General features: G+C 54.8%; 2 protein-coding genes across 4 annotated transcripts; one reads left to right on the top strand and one right to left on the bottom strand.

The window, feature by feature from the left end:
* Window positions 1–1,575: 1,575 nt before the first annotated feature.
* Window positions 1,576–11,390, bottom strand: USHBP1 (USH1 protein network component harmonin binding protein 1). The gene is made up of 12 exons (XM_015065603.3): window positions 10,844–11,390; window positions 10,604–10,752; window positions 9,950–10,388; window positions 6,257–6,382; window positions 5,949–6,085; window positions 5,642–5,782; window positions 5,214–5,387; window positions 4,269–4,518; window positions 3,501–3,722; window positions 2,429–2,535; window positions 2,120–2,242; window positions 1,576–1,841 (listed from the first exon to the last, which is right to left on the bottom strand). The coding sequence occupies exons 1-12, from the start codon at window positions 10,895–10,897 to the stop codon at window positions 1,652–1,654; spliced, it is 2,112 nt and encodes a 703-aa protein (XP_014921089.3). The 5' UTR covers window positions 10,898–11,390; the 3' UTR covers window positions 1,576–1,651.
* Window positions 11,391–13,774: 2,384 nt separating this feature from the next.
* Window positions 13,775–21,685, top strand: BABAM1 (BRISC and BRCA1 A complex member 1). 3 transcript variants are annotated; one of them, XM_015065597.3, is made up of 10 exons: window positions 13,775–13,888; window positions 14,190–14,233; window positions 15,491–15,851; window positions 16,577–16,635; window positions 17,314–17,434; window positions 17,518–17,596; window positions 18,811–18,835; window positions 20,055–20,184; window positions 20,373–20,459; window positions 21,199–21,685. In XM_015065597.3, exons 3-10 carry the CDS (start codon window positions 15,552–15,554, stop codon window positions 21,400–21,402), a joined length of 1,005 nt encoding a protein of 334 aa, XP_014921083.2. In that variant the 5' UTR covers window positions 13,775–13,888; window positions 14,190–14,233; window positions 15,491–15,551; the 3' UTR covers window positions 21,403–21,685. The 3 variants fall into 3 exon arrangements, with proteins under 3 accessions (XP_014921083.2, XP_014921084.2, XP_053075654.1); XM_015065598.3 differs by having other exon boundaries at window positions 13,777–13,888; window positions 15,539–15,851; XM_053219679.1 differs by having other exon boundaries at window positions 13,816–13,888; window positions 15,501–15,851.
* The last annotated feature ends 33 nt before the right edge of the window (window positions 21,686–21,718 follow it).

The following is a 21,718-nucleotide window of genomic DNA, read 5'->3' as shown; positions in this document are numbered from 1 at the left end:
CCTGGGGTTTGAGGGACAGGAGTCCAGGGGAGGTGAGTCTCAGAAGTGGCCGTCTGGGGCCGTTTTGGAGACTAGGGAAATATCCGCTGCAGATCCTAGAACCTCCCGTTGGTCCAACCCCTTGGCGGCCGCCTGGGCCCTCCCTAGTAGCGCCAGGGCCCCTGAACCCCTGGGGCCCTCCTGGGGGTGGGTCGAAGTCCGGCCCCGCCCCCTTGACCCCTGCCCGCGGCCCCGCGGTGACATTTGACCTTGCGGCGGCTGCGGACCGCGGACAAAGAGGCCAGGGCCCATCTGCCGAGGGGGCACCCGTGGGAACGGCCAGACCCGGCTCCCGGCGGCCTGAGAACCAGCCCCAGACCCCTCCAACAGCGCGAACTCATTCCCCACCCTTCAACAGGTGACCTTGCCTCCCTTTGCGCCCTCCCCCTACCGCGGGCAAACTGGTGGGACTGGGGGGCTTGAAGTCACTCTTGCACTCTTGGCCACAGACAAAAGGGGATAAGGTCGGCTCCTCTGACCCTCCTCAGGACCTTGCCCTCCTCAGTTTCCCTGCTTTCTTCAAAGCTGGGTGTCGTCCAGAGAGACTGCACGGTCCGAAGGTCACCAGCCCCAGTGATCCCTGAGGAGTTGTGTGCCAGGAAGACCGGGTTGAGTCAAGGCCCCTGACGGGCCTGAAGTCGGTCCCGGGCCCACCTTGCCCTCCCTTGGGAAAGGCGGTCACCGTACACGCCTGCACAGGTGTGGGCTGGGAATCACCACCACCAGGCTGGGGATGAAAACCTTCCCAATCCGCGGCTTGGGTTTCAGCCTTTACGCAGGAGGGGAATAGCTGGCCAGTAATCTGCCTGGCCGGTCTCACCTAAGCCCCCTCTCCAGGAGGTGTGGCCTATGCAAACGACATGCTAATTAGCTGCCTGCAATTAACCTGACACTAACAGCTCCCAACGCCGGCAGGTGAAAGCTGGCATTTAGCCAGGCCAGCGGCCTTCCAGTCCCTGAAGGGCGAGATGTGCCCCCCTGCCCACCCTTGTGTGCCCTCTCTTAGTTAGTCCTTGTCCCTGAGTAACCACTTACAGGTTTTTGCTTTTGCTGTGCCCCCAACCCCAAAGCCCTTTATCTTACTTAGCTCCGTATTCTTTGAATACAAGTTCCAAAGCCCTCTGATTCCTCCTCCACCTTTGGGAGCGATTACTCTTCCAGCAAATTTTCTACACCCTGAACCCATAGGCCCTCAGTCTTCCTTCTGAGATGTGGGCCTTTTCCTCTTGGGAGCATCTGCCAGGCCAAACCCAGCATCTCCCGGTGAACCCCTCCCAGGGCTTCTGGAGGCAGCTGAGTGCTGGCATTTCAGTTCTGGCAATGTAGCCTCACTGACCCCTGCATCCTTGAGCCAGCCCTAGGTCTGTCATGACCTCTGGCATGATCCCACTGACATATCACATTCACATGCCACGTGGTGCCAGGCCAAAGACCTGGAGCCCTTCCCAAATGCCCAGCCACCCCTCCATCAGGTTCCAGACGCCCAAGTGTCTCATCCCACCCAACAGGTCCCGACATTCAAGGTCACACATGATATAGTATCACTCCAGGACAGTTTATGATGTGGCCTGCCCTAATTGTCTGGTACACCCAGACACAGCCAGAATGGGGCCTACAGAAAGGTCTCTCCCAGCCGGGGAGGTGGACAAGACGGTCTGGGCCTCCCCAGCGCCCTTACGGTGGCTTCTAGCACTTCTAATTCCTCTGCCTGTCGAACCTCCATTAGTGCCACCTGCTGTTCCAGCTTCCTCCGTTGCTCTTCCTGCTTCCGGTGGGCACCTCGGAAGGCCAGGACCAGGGCACTGGAGGGGATGAGTAGGCTGAGCCAGGAAACAGCCCCCCCTCCCACCAAATCAGGAGCTATGTGTTCCCAGCACCAGACGGGAGCTCTCTGAGCCTGAGTTTTCCTGGGGTCCCGTTCAGAAAGGGGCCAGCAAACACTGGGTATCGGGGGAGGCACGGATGGATTGGACCTGCCACCTACCTTACAGGGGAAGGCTGCAGGCCAGAGAGAGCCAGGGACACTTCTGAGGTCACGGGGCGGGGAGTGGGGGGGAGAGTACAGGGAAGGGAGACCCACCTGTGAGCCTTGCATAAATCGTTGTTCAGCTCGGCACTCTGAGCACGTCTGGCTCGCCCCTTCTGAGCCACCTGTTCCAGTTCCTCCCGCAGAGACTGCAGCTGCTCCCGCAGGCTCAGGGCCCTGGTGCAGGAGTGAGGAGAGAGGAGCTCATGGCCAGAGCCAATCCAGTCTTCTTTCCCTCCACCTACCCACCTATATTCCCAGGTGAACACAGGCAGATGCAGATGGATGCCCCGCCCTCTGTGGCACACAGTGCCCCCGGGGATTCTCACATAGACCCGCCCAGCCCGGGACCGAGACACACACCGGTGTAGTGACGCTGCTAGTTCCTGGGCTAGAATCTCCGGGCCCTGGGCTTTGCCCGCCTGGCCTCCATCAATGCCCCTGCTGCCACCAAGAACGGCTGGAGGGCCCTGTGGGAGGCAGAAGGGAGGAAAGTGACATTGGCTCAGGTGGAGCGCGTGTTCAGCCCAGGCCGGACGTTGAAGTCACCCAGGCTATGGCAGCCACAGCCCCTGCCCTCACGAAGCCCCCAGTCTGATGAGAAACCCTAATTAGGACAAAATGACTCCCTAACGGGGAATCTCATCTGGAGGCAGGTGATATCTGAGCACAGACCTGCAAGAGATCATGGGCTTAATTAGACAAAGAGGGAGATGCCCAGTGTTCCTGGCAGGGGCACAGCACCTACAAAGGCTTGGAGGTAGCAGAGATGATCCAAAGGAGGGTTCTATAAGCTGCTGAAGGCTTTAAGCAGAGGACAGACATGATTAGATAGGAAGGGGCAAAAGGGAAGTCCTCAGGGTGGAAGCTAGAGCCAAAAATTTAAGAAGACACGAAGCATGGGCTGGGGCTGTTGGAGTGGCGATGCCGCCAGAGTATGAACAACCCTGGGGGTGGGAAGCAGGAGGTACAGGTTTGAGTGGAAGACGCTAAACGCCTTGGGACTTATTGGGCTCCAGACCTTCAGAGAAAACAAAACAAAACAAAAACCCAAAGTACAGGTATGAACTTTGACATGCATTTTTTTTAATGTTTATTTATTTTTAAGAGAGAGACGGAGCGTGAGCAGAGAGGGAAGCAGCAGAGACAGGGGGAGACACAGAATCGGAAGCAGGCTCCGGGTCCTGAGCTGTCAGCACAGAGCCCGATGTGGGGCTTGAACCCACGCACTGTGAGATCATGACCTGAGCTGAAGTTGGACGCTTAACCGACTGAGCCAGCCAGGCTCCCCTAAACTTTGACATGCGCTCTAACCGTTCAACACGTTTCTTTGTGCAGAAATGCAAGCCGAGGCTCAGAGGAGTCTGGGATTGACCAGGGCCACATAGCCAGCAGTATATGGCTATCCCCACCAGGTCCAGGAAGGGCCACTCACCTGAGACGACTCCTCTTCGTCTCCACTGCTCCCGCCTCCACTGCTGTCCCCACCACTACTGTTGGCCCCACCGGTCCGGAGCTGTGCCTGTTCCCACCGCAGCTGCTCTAGCAGGAGCACATGGGCTGGGCCCTGGGCCCGGAGGGCAGCCTCCTTCAGCTCCAGACCCCGCTTCTCCCGCCTCATCAACTGTAGCCGCAGCATCAGTTCTGCCAGAGTCTCCTAAGAGAACAAGAAGTGGGCAGAGAATTTGGGCCTCTGGGATCTGGGGAAACTGAGGGCCCAGGAGGCACCCAGTGAGGACTGGTCAGGCAAGAACTCAAACCCTCACCATGATCTTGTGTGGTGGGAACTATCATCTCCTAAAAACGACAGCTATAGAAATCGTCGTTCAGAGAGCACAAATATCTTAGACGAGGTCAAGTGGCATCTCAGGAAGGGTCTGGAGTTTCTCCAACTCTAGAACCTCAGATCTTTCATGCCAGGGTATAAACCTCAGACTATGTCCCCTTGCCACCATCTCCTTTCCATAAGAAGGAAATTTGGGAAAGCTACATTCAGAATCTTCTGAGACACTGAATTCCAGAAGACAAAGTCCTATTCATCCCTCAAAATCCCAGGCTCCAATTCCCTTCCCTCCAGGAAGTCTGCCCCCAGCCAGGTAGAACTCTCCTTTGCTACTTGGTCCCCCAATCCTCCCTCTAAGCCTCAGCAAAGGGCTTTGTCCCACCAGAAAAGACCGACACGGTGCCCGCTGCCCATGTGTACCCGTGTGGCCGCCAGGTCCCGCTGGATCTGCATCTTCTCCAACCGGGGTAGGACTGGGCCAGGCTGGGTCCCCAGAATGGCCTGCACCATGGCCTCCGCATGGGGCACAGTGGGCATGGGTGCCAAGGTTGGGCCAGGCTCTGGGGGAATCTTCACCAGAGCACGGCGCTCCTGGAGACGCTGGACATAGCCCCAGAGCTGGGTAGCCAGCTCCTGTGGTGTGGGCCGATCCACACTGCTGCCCTCGGGGCTACAGGAAACCGAAGAGGGGTCTCATGTCAACACTTGTGGCCATAGTTGTGCTAACTTCATGCCAACCCTGGTGGGCTTTGCCTTCTTCCATCTTACAGACCGTGATGGATTCTATGCCGTCTGTGGTGAGTGCTGTTATACCAACATGGCGGACACATAATATAAACCCCAATGGGCACCATTATTCATCAAGACAATGTAGTGAACACCATCGTGTCAATGATTACTGTTGCTCATGCCATCGTAGTGGAAGCCACCACACCAACTCAATAGGCCCTATCACTTATGCCAACGTGATGGATGCCATCACGCCAACACAATGGGTACCATTGCTCAGCTGGCCGGCTCTATTTGGCAACATCATGCTGACCCCCACACGTACCAGCATCAAGCCAACCCCATTAAACACCATCATGCCAGTTCTAATCAGTAGGCACCGTCATCCATCAACAAGCCATCCTGGTGGGTCCTATACCAATCCCAGTGGCTGTCAACCACCCATGCCAACTTTCTTGAGTAGCAACCAGCCAGCTCTACTCGGGCCTCATGCCAACCAACCACAGAGAGCCCCTACACCAACTTTGCTGGGCACGGCCAGGCCAAACCCCAACACGAAGCCAGCTGTGGGAGGCCCATTCTCTAATAAGAACCCCACTCACTGGCCCTCCCAGTTCTCAAGGTTCCCAGGGGTACCTTGGCTGTGGATTCCGTGGTGTCCCTCCATCCATGGCAGCCTCCTCGTGTGCCAGCAGCCTCTGAGCCTCCTTCTCAGCCACCTCCAGGTCCCTCATAGGGGCTTCCTCTCTTGCTCCCGAATCTGCCTCCCGGAGAGTGAGCAGGACTCCATACGCCTCCTCACAGTGCTCACTGTGAGACACTGATTCTGAGTGCTCTGGGACACCTGGCTCCATCTTGCGTGGGTGACGTCCCCACTTGCTCCTGGATCCTTCACTTCGTCCCCCAGCCCCCACCCCTGGGAGCATGTAAACCCCTTCAGCACCCTGGGACTAAGGGGGAAAGTGCTTTTCTGCAAGGGCCCTGACTCTCGCTGGGATGGGGGTTCCTCCTGAGCGTGCCCATTCCCTTCCACACCAGTGATACCATGGGTGGGATGCACTGACCTGTACTGCAAGGCCAGACGCAGGGCTGTGGCTTCAGCCTCCCGCTGGCCCAGCTGCATGCTGAGGGCTTCACACCGGCCCTTGTACCCCTGCAGCACAGCTGACAGCAGATGGTTGAAACACTTGAGCTTCTCGATGCTCCTGCCTCCGAAGTTAGGGAAGGGGGGACGTGAGAGGCCCCGCAGGGCAGCCAGGACCCAACTGACTGCCATCCTCCTCCCCACTCTATTCCAGCTCCAGACTGGGGCTTATAGGCCAGCTGGGAAGGAAGCGGTGCCCTTACGAGCTCAGCACGGGTGGCCCTTACCCCTGGAGCTGTTCCGTCTGGCTTTCCATGATGCGCACCTCGGGGGCGAGGGGTTGAGTGTGGAGAGGCCCAAACATCTGAGTGCTGGAATCACTCCGGAGGCGCCGGAGCAGGGGGTGAGCCAGGGAGAAGGGGTCCTGCCAGAAAGAGGTTACTTGATTCACCCGGATTGTCATTGAGAGCCCAGAATCACGGATTTAGGCCTTTTGCAAGCCCAGAAGCTACTGGATTGCATGACCAGGATTTCAGTCTCACTGCTCCAAATCCCACAGATCTCAAGATTGTGGTTTTGAGCTTCCCACACTCACCTGAGTCCCCCAGGGCTCTTCATCTACCCCAGAACTGCTGGAGCCACTGCCCGAGCCACCTGCTTGGCCACGGGAGGGAAGTGGAAAGGGCTCCAGCCTCATCAGGGAATCCTGGAGCTCCTGGACCTGGGGGTGGGTGGGAAAGGAGGATGGGGTAGGTTAGGCCTGGAGACTCCAACCACCCAGCCGCCCCCCACCCCTTTTTTTTTAAGTGTATTTATTTTGAGAGAGAGAGAGAGCGAGCACATTCGTGCATGGGAGAGTCAGAAAGAGAGGAAGAGAGACAGAGAATTCCAAGCAGGCACTGCACTGCCAACACAGAGCCCAACGTGGGGTTCAATCTCACCAACCACGAGGTTATGACCTGAGCCAAAGTCAAGAGTTGGGCGCTTAGTGGACTGACCCCCTGTGGCCCAGTCCTCCTTAAGAAGTGTTCCTGGGAGAGGTGCCTGGGTGGCTCAGTCGGTTAACCATCCAACCTCAGCTCTCAGGTCATGATCTCACGGCTGGTGAGTTCAACCCCCATGTCGGGCTCTGAGCCATCAGCACAGAGCCTGGAGCCTGCTTCAGATTCTGTGTTTCCTTCTCTCTCTGCCCCTCCTTCGCTCACATGTCCCCGTGCGTGCACTCTCTTTCAAAAATAAATAAACATTTAAAAAAAAAAAAAGAAAAGAATTAAGGATAGAACTATCACACAATTAGCTATTCCACTTCTGGGTATTTGTGTGAAGAAAATGAAAAAGTAACTGGAAAAGATATCTGTGCCCCTATGTTCACTGCAGCCCAGGCGATCAGTAGCAGATGAATGGCTAAAGAGCCGGTGTATAAACAGTGGAATAGTATTTGGCCTTAAAAAAGAAGGAGGGGTGTCTGGCTGACTCAGTCGGTGGAGCCTGTGACTCTTGGTCTCAGGGTGGTGAGTTTGAGCTCCACGTTGGGTAAAGATATTATGTAAAAATAAAACCCTTTTTTTAAAAATATACATTTTTTAATGTTGATTTTTGAGAGAGAGAGTCGGGAAGGGGCAGGGAGAGAGAGAGAGACACACACACAGAATCCGAAGCAGACTCCAGGCTCTGAGCTGTCAGCACAGAGCCGGATGCAGGGCTCGAACCCATGAACTATGGGACCATGACCTGAGCCGAAGTCGGATGCTTAACCGACTGAGCCACCCAGGTGCCCCTCCTTTTTTTAAAAAAAATTATTTATTTTTGAGACAGAGAGAAACAGAGCATGAGCATGGCAGGGGCAGAGAGGGAGACACAGAATCCGAGGCAGGCTCCAGGCTCCGAGCTGTCAGCACAGAGCCCGATGCAGGGCTCGAACTCATGAACCTCGAGACCATGACCTGGGCCAAAGTCACTTAACTGACTGAGCCACCCAGGCGCCCCTCCCCCCCCCCTTTTTAAGAGAGCAAACAAACAGGGAAGAGGGGCAGAGGGAGAGAGAAAGTCTTAAGCAGGCTCCATGCTGAGCATGATCCCAAGACCCCAGGATCATGACCTGAGCTGAAATCAAGAATGGGACGCTCAACTGACTGAGCCACCCAGGTGGCCCTAAAAATAAAATCTCAAAAAGAAAAAAAAAGAAGAGGAAGAAGAAGGGAATCTTGCTATTTGCAACAACATGGATGGACCTTGAGGGCATTATGCTAAGTGAAATAAGTCAGACAGAGAAAGGCAAATACTTTATGACCTCACTTCTATGTGAAATCGCAAACAAAAGAAGACGGAACATCAAACTCACTGATCCAGAGATCGGAGGGGTGGCTGCCAGAGGTGGTGGGGGTGGGGAGAGGAATGTGGAGGGGGGATTTTCTTTCCCAGCCAGGAAGTGGGCCCCACCCCTCAGGCTGGGCTCTGGCAGTCCCACATTTTGCCACCGGGTCCTGCCAGAGTTGAGGACCTATTTCCCACGATCTCTTTCAGCCACATGGCTTTAGATTGCATCCACATGCTAAAGAGGCCCAAATGTGTTTCTCCTACCCTGACATCTCCCCTGAGCCCCGGACTCAGACGCAGAACTGTCTCTTTGATGGCCCCACATGGGTGGCTCATGGGTGCCTGGTGCTCGTTAGGACCCAAACAGCTTCTGGTCCCCCTCCCACCACACCTGCCCCTCCTGCAGCATCCCCATTTCTCATCTCCAGCCCCGCGGGCTCCCAAACCAGGACTTGTCCTCAACCCTTCTCTAGCTTTCAGACCCAAACCTGCCAGCAACACCTTCCACACCACCCAGTATCTGCCCACTTCGGGCCGCCTCCACAATTTCCACCATCTGGTGTCTGGACCAGTGCTTCCTGGATCTCCAGGAGTCCGCCCTCGCCCCTCCCACAGGCTGTTCCCCCCGTGGCCGCCAGAGGGCGCCTGTGAACGCACCATCAGGTCCCGCCCCTTTTTGCTCAGAAAAATCCTCCAAGACCCCCGCGGGCTCAGAGAGCAAAATCTCAACTCCCAGCATCCCCAAGACCCTGTAAATCTGCCCCCATCACCAGCCTGCCCTCCCCTTGGCCTCTTCACAGTGCCTTTTTTTTTTTTTTAATTTTTTTAATGTTGTATTTGTTTTTGAGACCGAGAGAGACAGAGCATGAGCGGGGGAGGGGCAGAGAGAGAGGGAGACAGAATCCGAAGCAGCCTCCAGGCCCTGAGCTGTCAGCACAAGGGCCCCACGCGGGGCTCAAACCCACCTATGGTGAGATCATGACCTGAGCTGAAGTCGGACGCCCAACCCACTGAGCCACCCAGGCGCCCCTCCTCGCATTTCCTTGAATCACACTCCTGCCCCAGGGAGGGGGTTCCTGCTCTGCCTGGCATGCTCTTTCCCCAGATCTTTGCATGGCTCCTCCCTTACCTCCTCATTCAAGTGTCACCTGCTCAGGGGGTATCTCTGACCACCTGAACTAAGAAGGCAAGGGAGTTTTATTTACTCAGGGCCCAGCAGTCAATGCTCTACGAAAGTTTTTCTTTTTTTCTTTTTTTAAGTTTATTTCTTTTTAGTTTTATTCTTAATTTTAAAAAAGCGGGGCTTGGGGCGCCTGGGTGGCGCAGTCGGTTAAGCGTCCGACTTCAGCCAGGTCACGATCTCGCGGTCCGGGAGTTCGAGCCCCGCATCAGGCTCTGGGCTGATGGCTCAGAGCCTGGAGCCTGTTTCCGATTCTGTGTCTCCCTCTCCCTCTGCCCCTCCCCCGTTCATGCTCTGTCTCTCTCTGTCCCAAAAATAAATAAACGTTGAAAAAAAAAATTAAAAAAAATTAAAAAAAAGCGGGGCTCGAACTCACCGGCACCCCTAAATGGGTATTTAATTTTGAGAGGGAGCATGCTTGCGCACGAGCGGGGGAGGTGCAGAGAGAGAGAGAGAGAGAGACAGAGGATCTGAAGCAGGCTCTGTGCCGACAGCAGAGAACCCGGTGCAGGGCTCCAACTCATGAACCTGTGAGATCATGACCTGAGCTGAAGTTGGTCACTTAACCGACTGAACCACCCAGAAGCCCCTCCATAAAGGTTTTTCTTTTTCTTTTTCTTTTTTTTTTTTTTGTCCTTTGACTATTTTTTTTTTTCAATATATGAAATTTATTGTCAAATTGGTTTCCACCATAAAAGTTTTTCTAAGGACCTAATGATTGAACGTTGCCTATGCCAGGTGCACCCCCCACCCCCCTTAGAGAGCTCTGGGAGGCAGAGCTCCCCCACTCACCTCCCTCTGCAACGTCTCCTTTTCAGCCTGGATGGCCTGCACGGAGGCCTGCACGCGAATCAGCTCCTCTTCTCGGCTGCCCAGGGCCAATCGCAGCCAGGCATTCCTCTCTGCCAGGCGGGCTGCCTCCCTCTGGCAAGCCCCTGCCCCCTCCTCCTCCAGGCAGGGCTTTGGTCCTGCCTCACTTCTGTCCTCTGCCTCCACAGGCCCAGGACAGCTTGGGGGCCGGCGGTGCCAGGCCGCAGCAGCAGCCTCCAGCGAGCTCAGGGCATGCTGGAGAATCTGAAACACATCAGAGGCTCCAGGCCTGGGGGGGACCAGCTCCCCGGGCCGTGGGGCTACATCTGTGGCCTGGTGGCCTTCCTCTGCAGGCCCATGGGGTCCCTTGAGAGATGGGGCCGGTCCTCTGTTAGAGTTCTCTTCAGCCTCTTTGGTGGGCCTGTGGTCAGGTGAGACAAGGAAGATTCTGGAAGTGGGGTCATCTGGGGTGGCTAACTCACGGGGGCTGTATTATCCAGGGCCTCGAAAGTTGGGCTGATGAGGACAATGGGAAGCTATGGCATGTGTGTGAGCAAGGGAGGAACACGGGCGGACCTAGGGGTAGGGAAATTGTACCAGAGCTAGAGTGGGGAGCACAGACCAAGTGGGCCTTACCTGCCCCCCAAGCCCTGCCCCCTGGCCTCTGCCTCTGGCCCCGGCAGCTTTGGCTTGAAGCTCTCCTGAGATGGCACAGGGCCCGGCTCAGAACTCCCGCCGGCTGCCTCGGCCTCCTCTGAACTCTCTGCCACAGGATCCAGCTCCCCCTGAAAATGACCCACGGGACCAAGCTCTGAAGCCAGGCAGGGCCATGAGTGGCCCCAAAGAGCCGGGTGTGGCAGGGAGGGGAGCACTTACAGGTGGAGCGTGCCTCCCTCGCCGGCTTCGGGGTCGTGTGGCCCGGGAACTCATTGCTGTCCAGAAGTCAGTCCTCTGGGTCTAACTTCTTCCTCTCCCGCTAAAACCACCGCCTGATCTCCGCTCTTGTCTTGGCTGTCCTGGGTAGCCTTAATCTCTTCTTCTGTGAAATGGGCATTGGTTTCCTCCCTTCGGAAGGGATCTTGGGTTATCAATGTTGATTTGGCGCATTTGAATGCCTCCCTTGACAGGCAGCTCACTATCTCCGAAAATTGTTCTGACCTCCTCTTCTCCTCTGCCTCCTTTATCTTTCACTCCCTGTGTGCTCCCCAGTCTGGGCCTGGCTTAACAACTTCAAGAGTCACTTCTCCTCCCCAGGGCTCTTTTGAGCCAGAGGCCCCAATCTTGGGATTGGGTCCCCTCAGCCTGCTCAAATTCTAGTCCTCTGTGCCTCTGGGAGCACCTTGGTCAGCAGGCCAAGTCCCTGGACATTCTTGGGGTAGCTCTGACCACTGCCTGCTGAGACCTGGGCTGGCCAAGGCTGGCTCGGGAGGGGCCAGGAAACAGGAAGCCCCCTCCCCTGGTCATGTGACTTGTTATTGTGCTGTTTCCTCCTCAAGGGCATCAGCTTCCTCCAGTCCCATCAGCTGGGGACACGTGTCCGGCTCCTGAGGTGTCAGCTACTCCTCACCTCAGCCTCTGATCTCGAGTCTCCTCCACCTCTGAGCCTCAGTTTTCTTATCTGTAAAATGTGTGCGGGGAGGGGGGGCAGTAATTATAGCATTTTCCTACGATGTCGTGGAAATTTTAACAAGCAATTTGCACATGGCCAAGCATCATCCAGGAACTGAATTGTAATATTTCCACTTGTTCCCTACCTCCCTGGCCCTCCCATCTCTGCTTTCTCTGCCAGCTGCCGTTTCTCCTGCGTAAATGTTGGATTCCTCAGAGCCCGGATAGTCCCTACATCCTGCCCATTTTCCCTGCATCCGTCTCTAAAGACCCTCCTCATCTCCATCCATTATAAGAGCCCAAGCCTCTCCCCTCCCACCTGGATGCCAGCCCAGCTCCCTCCCTGGACTCTCCAGCCACCCCTCCACTCCCTTCCCTACCCAGGTCCCAGAGACAGAGACCTCATTGTTCACCTCCTCTGCTCACACACCGTCCATGACTCCCCATTGCCCTTGGGAAATATTTCAAGCTCTTCTACCTGGTTTTCGAGGCCCTTAACAATTATGCCTGCTGCCTGCACCCTTGTATACTCCATGCTTTAGCCACGATGACCCCCCTCTCCTCTGTAAACAGTTGAAGGTTCACAATCCTTATACCCCAGGACCTTTGGTTATGCTGTAATCTCTGCCTGAAACACCCTTCCTTGGGGGCACCCAGGCACACTGAAATCTGTGCTCTTAGCCTCTGCTCCAGCCATATTAACCTGTTTAAAGGCTCTGCCACTCCAAAGTTCTTGCAAGCCTCCAGATCTTTGCGAAGGTTGTTCCTTCTTTCCGGAACGCCCTTCATTCTCTTGTTTTTCTGGCAAGTTCTCCATTCTTGAAGACTCAGCTTACATAGCTCCTCCTGGATGTCAACCACTGGAGCCTGGTTTATGAGGGCAGGTTTAACTGACCCTTTTGCGCGCGCGCGCGCACACACACACACACACACACACACACACACACACACAAAGAAACTGATGCTCGTGGTTTTTTTTTTTTTTTAAGTTTATTTATTTTCAGAAAGAGAGTGCAAGCAGGGGAGGAGCAGAGAGAGAGGGAGAGAGAGAGAGAATCCCAAGCAGGCTCTGCACTGTCAGTGAGGAGTTCCACACCGGGCTCAAAGAACTCACAAACCATGAGATCATGATCTGAGCTGAAATCAAGAGTCTGACGCTTAGGAAAAAAAAAAAAAAAAAAAGTCTGACACCTAACCAACTGACCCACCCAGGTGCTCCTCAAAGCGTGTTTTTCCTTTTAATTTTTTAATGTTTATTTATTTTTGAGAGAGAGAGTGAAACAGAGCACAAGTGGGTGAGGGGCCGAGAGAGAGACAGACAGAATATGAAGCAGGCTCCAAGCTCTGAGCTGTCAGCACAGAGCCCAACGCGGGGCTGGAACCCACAAACTGAGATATGACCTGAGCCGAAGTTGGACGCTTAACCGACTAAGCCACCCAGGCGCCCCCCTTCAAAGTGGGTTTTAAATTGTTTGGGAGTGGGGTGCCTGGGTGGCTCAGCTGGTTAAGCATCCAACTTGATTTCGGCTCAGGTCATGATCTTACGGTTCATGAGATGGAGACCCATTCCAGCTCTGCTCTGACACTGCAGAGACTCCTTGGGATTCTCTCTCTCTCCCTCTCTCTCTCTCTCTCTCCAAATAAATGAATAAACATCTTAAAAAGTAAAAAGAAAAGCAAATGACAATCTTTTTTTAAAAAATGGTTATGGGGGTAAGAGGAGGAGTGCGCATGAAGAAGAAAGGGTGGTTTGAAATAGTTTGGGCTCAAAGGTCTGTAGAATAAGGAACAGAATTAAGTAACTGGGAAGGGCCTGGCGCCTGGGCCACGCCCACCTCGGTCCGCAAAAACCCGCCCCTCATTGAGGGCTAGGTCAGTTCCACAAATCACCAATCAGCCCCACCTCGTCTTCTAAATCCCGCCCAAGTCACCTGTGTTCAGTTTATCACATTGCAAGTGTCCTTCTCCCTCCCTGTGAGCCGATTCTATTGAAAGCCCCACTTCACTAGGCCTTGTTCCAGCCTATCAGGGTAGAAGCGCTGGCCAGTGTACCTGATTCGGCCAGAAACATAAACGCTCTGGCTATTCTTCCTTTAACCAATCACATTCCAAGCCCCACCCCCTAGCACAGCCCCAGCCTATCAGCTTTCAAGGCTCACCAGCCTTCCCCAGTTCGGCCGTCCGCTCGCCTGACGGCTTGCTGGACTACATTTCCCATGAGGCGTCGCGCCCGCGCCGCACTACTTCCGGGCTGCGAAAGATGGCGGCTTCCTAGCCAGCGCTCGACTGAGTTGGAGGGAGGCTCCGGCTACGGTGAGAAGCGGTTGGGTGCTTGCGGTCCAGTCCTTAGAGGTCCAGCCCCTAGCCTTTCCTGAGGCTTCCGCCTTCAGCTCTGGTTTCTCCTGCAGTTTTCTGGTTTCTCCTGCAGTTTTCTGGTTTCTCGTCCATCTGTCTTGCTGAAGCTAAAGTATTGTTTTCCTTAGAGATTGTGGGGGTTGCAAGGCGCATAGAGACCACAGGGACATCAGCCCACACCCATGCCCAGGCAGGGAAACTGTTGGTGTCCATCCTCAGGGACCTTTAACACCTAGATTCTTGCCCTTCCTTTGTGCAGACACCCTCTAGACAGCCCACTGTCCCCTGGAGACGAACCCAGAGGTAATTATTATTACTATTTAATTATTTTTCTTTGTCCTTTTTTTTTTTTTTTTTTTTTTAAGGGGGCACCTGGGTGGCTCAGTCGGTTAAGCCTCCCACTCTTGATTTCGGCTTAGGTCATGATCTCTTGGTTCATGAGATCAGGCCCTCCGACCGGCTCCGTGCTGAATGTGGCGTCCACTTGTGATTCTCTGTCTCCCCGTCTCTTTCCCTCTCTCTCTCTGCTCCTCCCCCTCCTCTCTCTCAAAATAGATAAATAAACCTTTTTTAAAAAAAAGATTTTAGTTTTAAGTAATCGCTCCACCCAGCGTGGGTCCCCAACCCACAACCCCAAGATCAAGAGTGCACGCTCTACCCACTGAGCCAGCCAGGCCCACCCCAGCTAATTATTCTCTTCACCTTAAAATGAAAACTGTCAGTTATTTTACCAGCAAAAAGAGGTTTGGCAGTAGCAGAGGATTGCAATGCAGAATACAGGAGCTATAGCAAAACCTTAGGCAAGCCCAGAACAAAGGAGAGGAGTGCTCTTTTATAGAGGAAAGGGGAATTGGGGGGGCTGTTAAAACCCCAAAATCCATCAGAGTACACTGGGAATTTGCAGTTTAGTGGCTTTTCACTGGCTAAGTTATGACAGTCTGTCATTGGCTGGGCTGTTGGCCAGGCACTGAGAAAATCTTTCATTTTCTTGCAGGGTTAGTAAAATACAGTCTTCCTGTTGGGAATGCGAGGTCTCTCTCTTGCTGTTGGGGTCTACGTTTGTAGCAGCGCGTGAGAGCGCCCCCTTTTGGCTTCTGCACTCCATTTTAAATGAGGTTTCCGTATTCAGTTTCCCACAGGCATAGCTGGACCCAGGTGGGCAGAGATACAGCTGCCATTCTCTGGGTGAGCAGCACTTCAGAAGGGCTGCTTGGAGGCAAAAGAGACTCCTGGCAGCTCTTGACTTCTGCCCTCCTAGCTCTGCAACTCTAACGAATCCCTCTTCCCTAATGGCACTATTGGAAGTCCCAGAGATGCCCCTCACTGACCTGTGTTGGGTCATGTCGCATCTCTGAGCCATTCGTGGTGGCCAGCATCGTTCATTGGCCAAGGAGAGGGGCGGGGTTATCTCTGCAGAAAAAATGGGAGATCGTTACCTGAAGTCAGAGTGGATGCCCGGCACCCATTCCACAGATGAGGAAACTGAGGCCAGAGAGGAGTGAGTTTTACAGTCATTAGGCAGTTCGTGCCGCGTCCTGCCCAGTAACCAAATGTTTTTAAAACCCCTAAGGGGAGAAACCTGGCTTCCCCCAACCCTACTCCATCCAGCCACTCAGGGGCCATGGAGGTGGCAGAGCCCAGCAGCCCCACTGAGGAAGAGGAGGAAGAGGAGGAGGAAGAGGAAGAGGAAGAGTCTGCAGAGCCCAGGCCCCGTACACGCTCCAATCCTGAGGGGGCTGAGGACCGGGCACTGGGGGCCCAGGCCAGCGTGGGCAGCCGCAGTGAGGGTGAGGGTGAGGCGGCCAGTGCTGACGATGGGACTCCCAATCCTCCCGGAGCTGGCCCCAAGCCCTGGCAGGTGCCCCCGACAGCCCCCGAAGTCCAGGTGCGGACGCCAAGGGTCAACTGTCCAGAGAAGGTGGTAAGTGTGGGGCTTGGCCTGTGGCTACGAGGTGTTAGGGAACCGTAGGTTTAACGTTCTTGCCTTTTGGGAGTCACTCTGCAAACAGTCACTTCGTAGGTGTTTTCTAGAGCTGCCACAACAAATTACCACAGGCTGGATGACTTAGCACAACAGAAATCTATCCTCTCACTATTCTGGAGGCCAGAAGTCTGATATCAAGGTATGGGTAGGGCCATACTCCCTCTGGAGGCTGTAGGGAAAGATCCTTCCTTGCCTCTTCCGGTCCTTGGGGGCTCCACACATTCCTTGGCTTGTGGCCACATCCCTCCAATCTCTGTCTTTCACACAGCCTTCCTGTCTGTTGGAGTCTTCTTTCTATTATAAGGACACTTATTGAATCAGGATCTTTATTTTATCTCAAGACCTTTGTCTTCGTTCTATCAGCAAACACCCTAATTTCAAAACAAGTCACATTCTTATAGGGCGTGTCTTTGTGGGGGATGGGACTCAATTCAACCCGCTATACCAGACATTCGCCGGCTCATTGATGCCCTCATAAACCCGGACTCCTAGGCTAGTTTCCCCTGAACTGCTATCTTCCAAAGTAGATTGCTTGGCTGAGAACTGGGGTGGGTCCATCATACCACCTTTTCAGAGAGAGCTGCTTAGAGAGGGCCCGTGCCGTGCAGGCCGGGGTTAATGTCCAGGCACAGTGCCGTCACCTCCCTCCAACCTTCTTGCAGATCATCTGCCTGGACCTGTCAGAAGAAATGTCGCTGTCAAAGCTGGAGTCCTTCAATGGGTGAGAGGAGCATTTGGGGGCTTGAATACGCAGCCGCGGCTTGGGGCTGAGCCCAGAAAACTCAGGGCTTCCTCTCTGAGACCCACACAGCTTGGCCTGGCTTGGGGCTCGGCGCCATCAGAGTAGCAATGACACCTGATAACAATAGAGCACAGCCCATCAGGGCTCTGTTTCAAGCATGTGAGAGCTGTCATGTGCCACCCACGTCACAGCAATGACTCAGAAGCTCTGAGAAGTAAAGTGACTTGCTCAAGACCTCACAGTGAAAAGGCAGAGCCAGGATTCAGACCCCGGCCTAGCTGACCCCGAAGCCCGTGGCTTGAGCAACTGAGCCTCTGTGGGGCTGGGTGGCAGGGCCTGGATGGGGTCTGAAGAGTCCTGGGGGATATTGAGGACAAGCCTGCCTTCCCCTCACTGCTTTCCCTAAACATCTGTGGCCGAGTGAAAGTCTGGGGGAGACCTCATGGGGATCCATTGTGAGACCCAGGCTGGCCAGAGGAAGCCATTTGGAGAGGGTAGAAGCTGGAGAGGGGTGCCTGGGCTCTGCCTCCTCCCCGCGGCAATACCTGGGCCTCCAGTGCCTAATCCTGGAGTTTGCGGAGGGTTCCCTAGGATTGGCAGGTGAGGCGACACCCTACAGGCCAGGAGGCCTTGCCTTAACTCTCTCTGCCTCCCCAGCTCCAAAACCAACGCCCTCAACGTCTCCCAGAAGATGATTGAGATGTTTGTGCGGACAAAACACAAGATCGACAAGAGTCACGAATTCGCACTGGTGGTGGTGAATGATGACATCGCCTGGGTGAGGCTGGGGCAGGGATCGGGGCGCCTAGGGGCTCCCCGGGGGTGGGGAAGTACCTCGCTGAGGCTTGTGCTTCCCCGCAGCTGTCCGGCCTGACCTCTGATCCCCGCGAACTCTGCAGTTGCCTCTATGACCTAGAGACGGCTTCCTGCTCCACCTTTGGTATCCTTCCAGGCAGGGTGCCCTGTGGCGGGGGCTGGGCTGTTCCGTTGTCTTGGAACCCCCAGAAGTCCGGCTCAGGTCCAGACCCCAGTTGTGTCACTACAAACTTGGGCAAGTAACCTTGAACCTCAGTGTTTTCATCCCTCTGTAAAATGGGAGGCACAAAACCTTCTTCCCCCTAGGGTTGCCGTTAAGGTAACGTGTGTGTATTTTTGAGAGAGAGAGCACGCGCGAGCAGGGGACTAGCAGAGGGAGAGGGGGAGACCCAGGATCCGAAGCAGCCTCCGGGCTCCGAGCTGTCAGCACAGAGCCCGATGCGGGGCTCGAACTCATGAACCGCGCAATCAAGATCTGAGCCGAAGTCGGACGCTCAACCGACGGAGCCACCCAGGCTCCCCTGCTGTTAAAGTCATAATACAGAAAAGAAGGAAAAGGAAAAAAAAGCTGATTTAGACTCTAGATGTCAAAACCACACTCGTGGTGTGGAGCATTCTGTGCAGGACCAAGTATACAGTTGGTGCTCAATAAATGGCAATACGTGACTGAAAAGTCACAATCACTGTTATAACTCCCCCAACCTGGGCACATTTTATGTTAATTTGAACACAAAAGGCTCACATGCAGCCCAATACTTAGATAGAAAATAAGTTAGAAAACAATGCTGTGGGGGCGCCTGGGTGGCTCAATCGGTTAAGCGTCCGACTTCGGCTCAGGCCATGATCTCACGGTTCGTGAGTTCGAGCCCCGCGTCGGGCTCTGTGCTGACAGCTCAGAGTCTGGAGCCTGCTTCGGATTCTGTGTCTTCCTCTCTCTCTGCCCTTCCCCTGCTCACGCTCTCTCTCTCTCTCTGTCTTTTAATAATAAATAAATAAATGTTAAAAAAAAAAAAACAAAACAATGCTGAGTGTTAGGAGGTGGGGAATGGGGACACCCCACCCATGGCTCTCATTGTGAGGACAGCTGCCCTGGCTGGGAGGGAAAGAGGAACTTTGAGTCACCCAGGGTTTTCAGGGCATCCAGTGCTGGCTTTCTGTTTTGTGATCTATGCTGAGGGAAAACAGGCTCAGACAGGGCAAGTGACTGGGCCAGGGTCACACAGCATGTCTCCTGCACAGTGGTACCCAGCAGGTGTGAAGGTGCTTAGGCTCTCCTGTCACCAGGATGATGCTCTGCCCATGCTCTGCCACCAGCCTTCTCCTTAGCATCCCTGCCAGATCTGGAAGGTCTCTTCAGCCTCATGTAAGTACTGCCGTCCCCTCATCTCGCCTTCCATTTTAGTCTGCGAGGGCCCTGAGGTCCCCCATACCGTTGTTTTAATCCAGGGGGAAGCAAAGTGTCCGTAAAGGGCCAGACAGGAGACATTTCCGGCTTTGCAGGCCATGTGGTCTCTGTCACAGTGACTTTGATTCTGCTGGAGTAATCTGAAACCGGTCACAAACCATACCTATCCCAAGCGGCTGTGGCCGTGTACCAAAAAAACTTTACTGATGAACACTGGACTTTGAATTTCATGTCATTTCCACGCGTCGCAAAATGTTCTACTTTTGAATTTTTCCCCCAGCCCTTTAAAAACGTAAAAACCAAGTTTAGCTTATGGGTCCTAGTAGTCCAACCCCTGTTTTCCCCAGCCCCCTAAAATGGGTATGGACCCTGTCTTGCCTCTTCCGTCGTGATTAACTTGGTACAACTGTCTCAGCAAATGTTGCCAGTGAAGCTGTCCTGTAAATACTCAGTGGAAGTCATGCTGGATCAAAGGGGTGTGTATTTTTAACCTGCTAGGCTCTGCCAGAGAACCTTCCCAGGAAACCAGCCCTGTGGACCTCCCCCGGCACCGGGGTTGTTCGCACTGCTGAAGGTTCTGTCTGATGGTGGCAAGAGGCCACCTGTTGCTTTCGCTGTGCTTTTCCCTAAGCCTTTTTTTTCATTCATTTGTAAGCCAGTCAGTGTTCCTGCAGTGATTTGTCTGTTGGTCCCCTTTGCCTGTCTTCCTAGGGAGGTGTCAGCTTTTTTCTTATTAATGATCAGATTTGCTTTTCACATATTAAAGACATCAGCCCTCTGCCTAATGTGAGATCCAGCTGTGGCCGATGGGGGACCTTGGTGCTAACCTAGCAGATAAGATTGGGTCCCTGCCTTAGAGTCTTCTGGCTTGGTGGGACAGGTGCACCTGAGGTCAGCAATGCGGGGGGGGGGGGGGATGTTCAGGATCGTGAGGGTGGTCAGAGCAGGCTCCAGCTTTGGGGTCAGCGAAGTCTCCCTGATAGAGCAGGAGAGGTCAGGCAGAAGGGTGAGGCTGGGAGGCAGAAGGAACAGCATGTGGGAAGGCTCAGAGGCAGCAGTGAACTTGGGAAGGGTCAGGTGGGGCTTTGCATGCCCATTGAAGGCCTGGGCTCTCTGAGGGTGACGAGAAGGGCGGATGCCCAGTGCTCTGACCTGTCCCCCACCCTCCATTATGCAGCCAGCAGAAGACTGAGCTGCCAGTCACGGAGAATGTGCAGACAATTCCGCCCCCATACGTGGTCCGCACCATCCTGGTCTATAGCCGTCCGCCCTGCCAGCCCCAGTTCTCCCTGACGGAGCCCATGAAGGTGAGTGAGGCCCGGGAGAGGGAGGGATATATGCAGCCAGCAGAGTGGTGGCTAGGCACGAGGAGGGACTTCCTGATCACGAGAGCTGGGTGCCTATAGGCAGGTTCCCAGAGTCCAGGACAGAAGCTGGGGAACTGTCACAGGGGCATGGGGTGACTCGAGCCCTGAAGGCTGCTGTTCTGCTGCAGAAAATGTTCCAGTGCCCGTATTTCTTCTTCGATGTTGTTTACATCCACAATGGCGCCGACGAGAAAGAGGAGGAAATGAGCTGGAAGGTGAGAGGCCGTTGTGCGTGTGGGTGGCAGGTCGGTGTAGATGGGGTGTCTCAGAACCCCCCTGCCCTGGGCCTGGGGAATCCCACCTCCGTTTTGCAGCCCTGGAGCCCTGGCCCTGCTGGGTGTGGTCATTTAGTCATTCCACAACCATTTCTGCCTGGCTGCCGTGAGCTAGCGGGGGCCGTTGCGATGGTGGCCCCTTGAGCACGTAGGGTCCTGCCCACCTCATCCTTAGCTTCTCCTGCTTCTCTCTTTCTGCCTTTGCTCTCACAGGGCCCTGTGCTTGGAGCACCCTTCCCTCCGTGCCTTCCCAGGCCCTGCTGGTCCTTTATATCCCAGCCCTGACCTAGCTGTAGGACCTTGAATAGGCTATTTCCCTCTGAGCCTCAGTTTACCCAACTGTGAACAGGCGGAGTTGAGACTGGCTGCTACTGCTGCCTTGGCACCCAGACCAAAAGTCTCTGTTCATCCGGGATGATTAGCGTGGGGGCTGGCGGTAGTCTGCATCCAACCGTGCTTCTCCAGACTAGGGGCTCCAGGCCTGAGACCTCCTGGAGTCCCTAACACTGGGTGGGTGGCAGGGAACATTTGCTGACTGTGGGAATGCTTTCTTTCTGGCAAACGCCTCTTCATCCTTCGGAACCTATCTCTGATGCCCCCTCCTCAGGGAAGCCCTCCGGGGGCAGAGAGGGTCCGTCAGGGGAACCTCTGCCTGAACAGCCCCTCTCTGGCCCCACAGGACATGTTTGCCTTCATGGGCAGCCTGGATACCAAGGGGACCAGCTACAAGTATGAGGTGGCGCTGGCTGGGCCGGCCCTTGAGCTGCACAACTGTATGGCTAAGCTGCTGGCTCACCCACTGCAGCGGCCCTGCCAGAGTCACGCCTCCTACAGCCTGCTGGAGGAGGACGATGAAGCCACTGAGGTTGAAGCCACTGTCTGAACCATCCCCGTGCCTCTCAGCCTTCCTGTGCAGCGAAACCCTTGGCTTGGAGAATGGTTCTCAAACCAGGCTCTGTGGCACCCTGATGGGGAGGGTTCCAGGAGGCTCCCGGGGCACCTGGGGGCCCTGGCAAGAAACTCAAGATTCCAGGAAGCATCCCAGGGACCCTGGGCACCCATTCCCGGTGTTTTCCAGCCCACATCCCGTCACCAGTTTGTGAACTGTAATTTTTGTTCTTCTTTGTGTGTTTTGATCATCACAGTAAAAATCTGAGAATCCCTAACCCAGCTCCACAACAGTTACCTTGTGTTCTGGG

The sequence above is a fragment of the Acinonyx jubatus genome, chromosome A2 (assembly GCF_027475565.1).
Source record: "Acinonyx jubatus isolate Ajub_Pintada_27869175 chromosome A2, VMU_Ajub_asm_v1.0, whole genome shotgun sequence".
Lineage (NCBI taxonomy): Eukaryota > Metazoa > Chordata > Mammalia > Carnivora > Felidae > Acinonyx > Acinonyx jubatus.
This window is presented reverse-complemented; position numbering and strand designations above follow the sequence as displayed.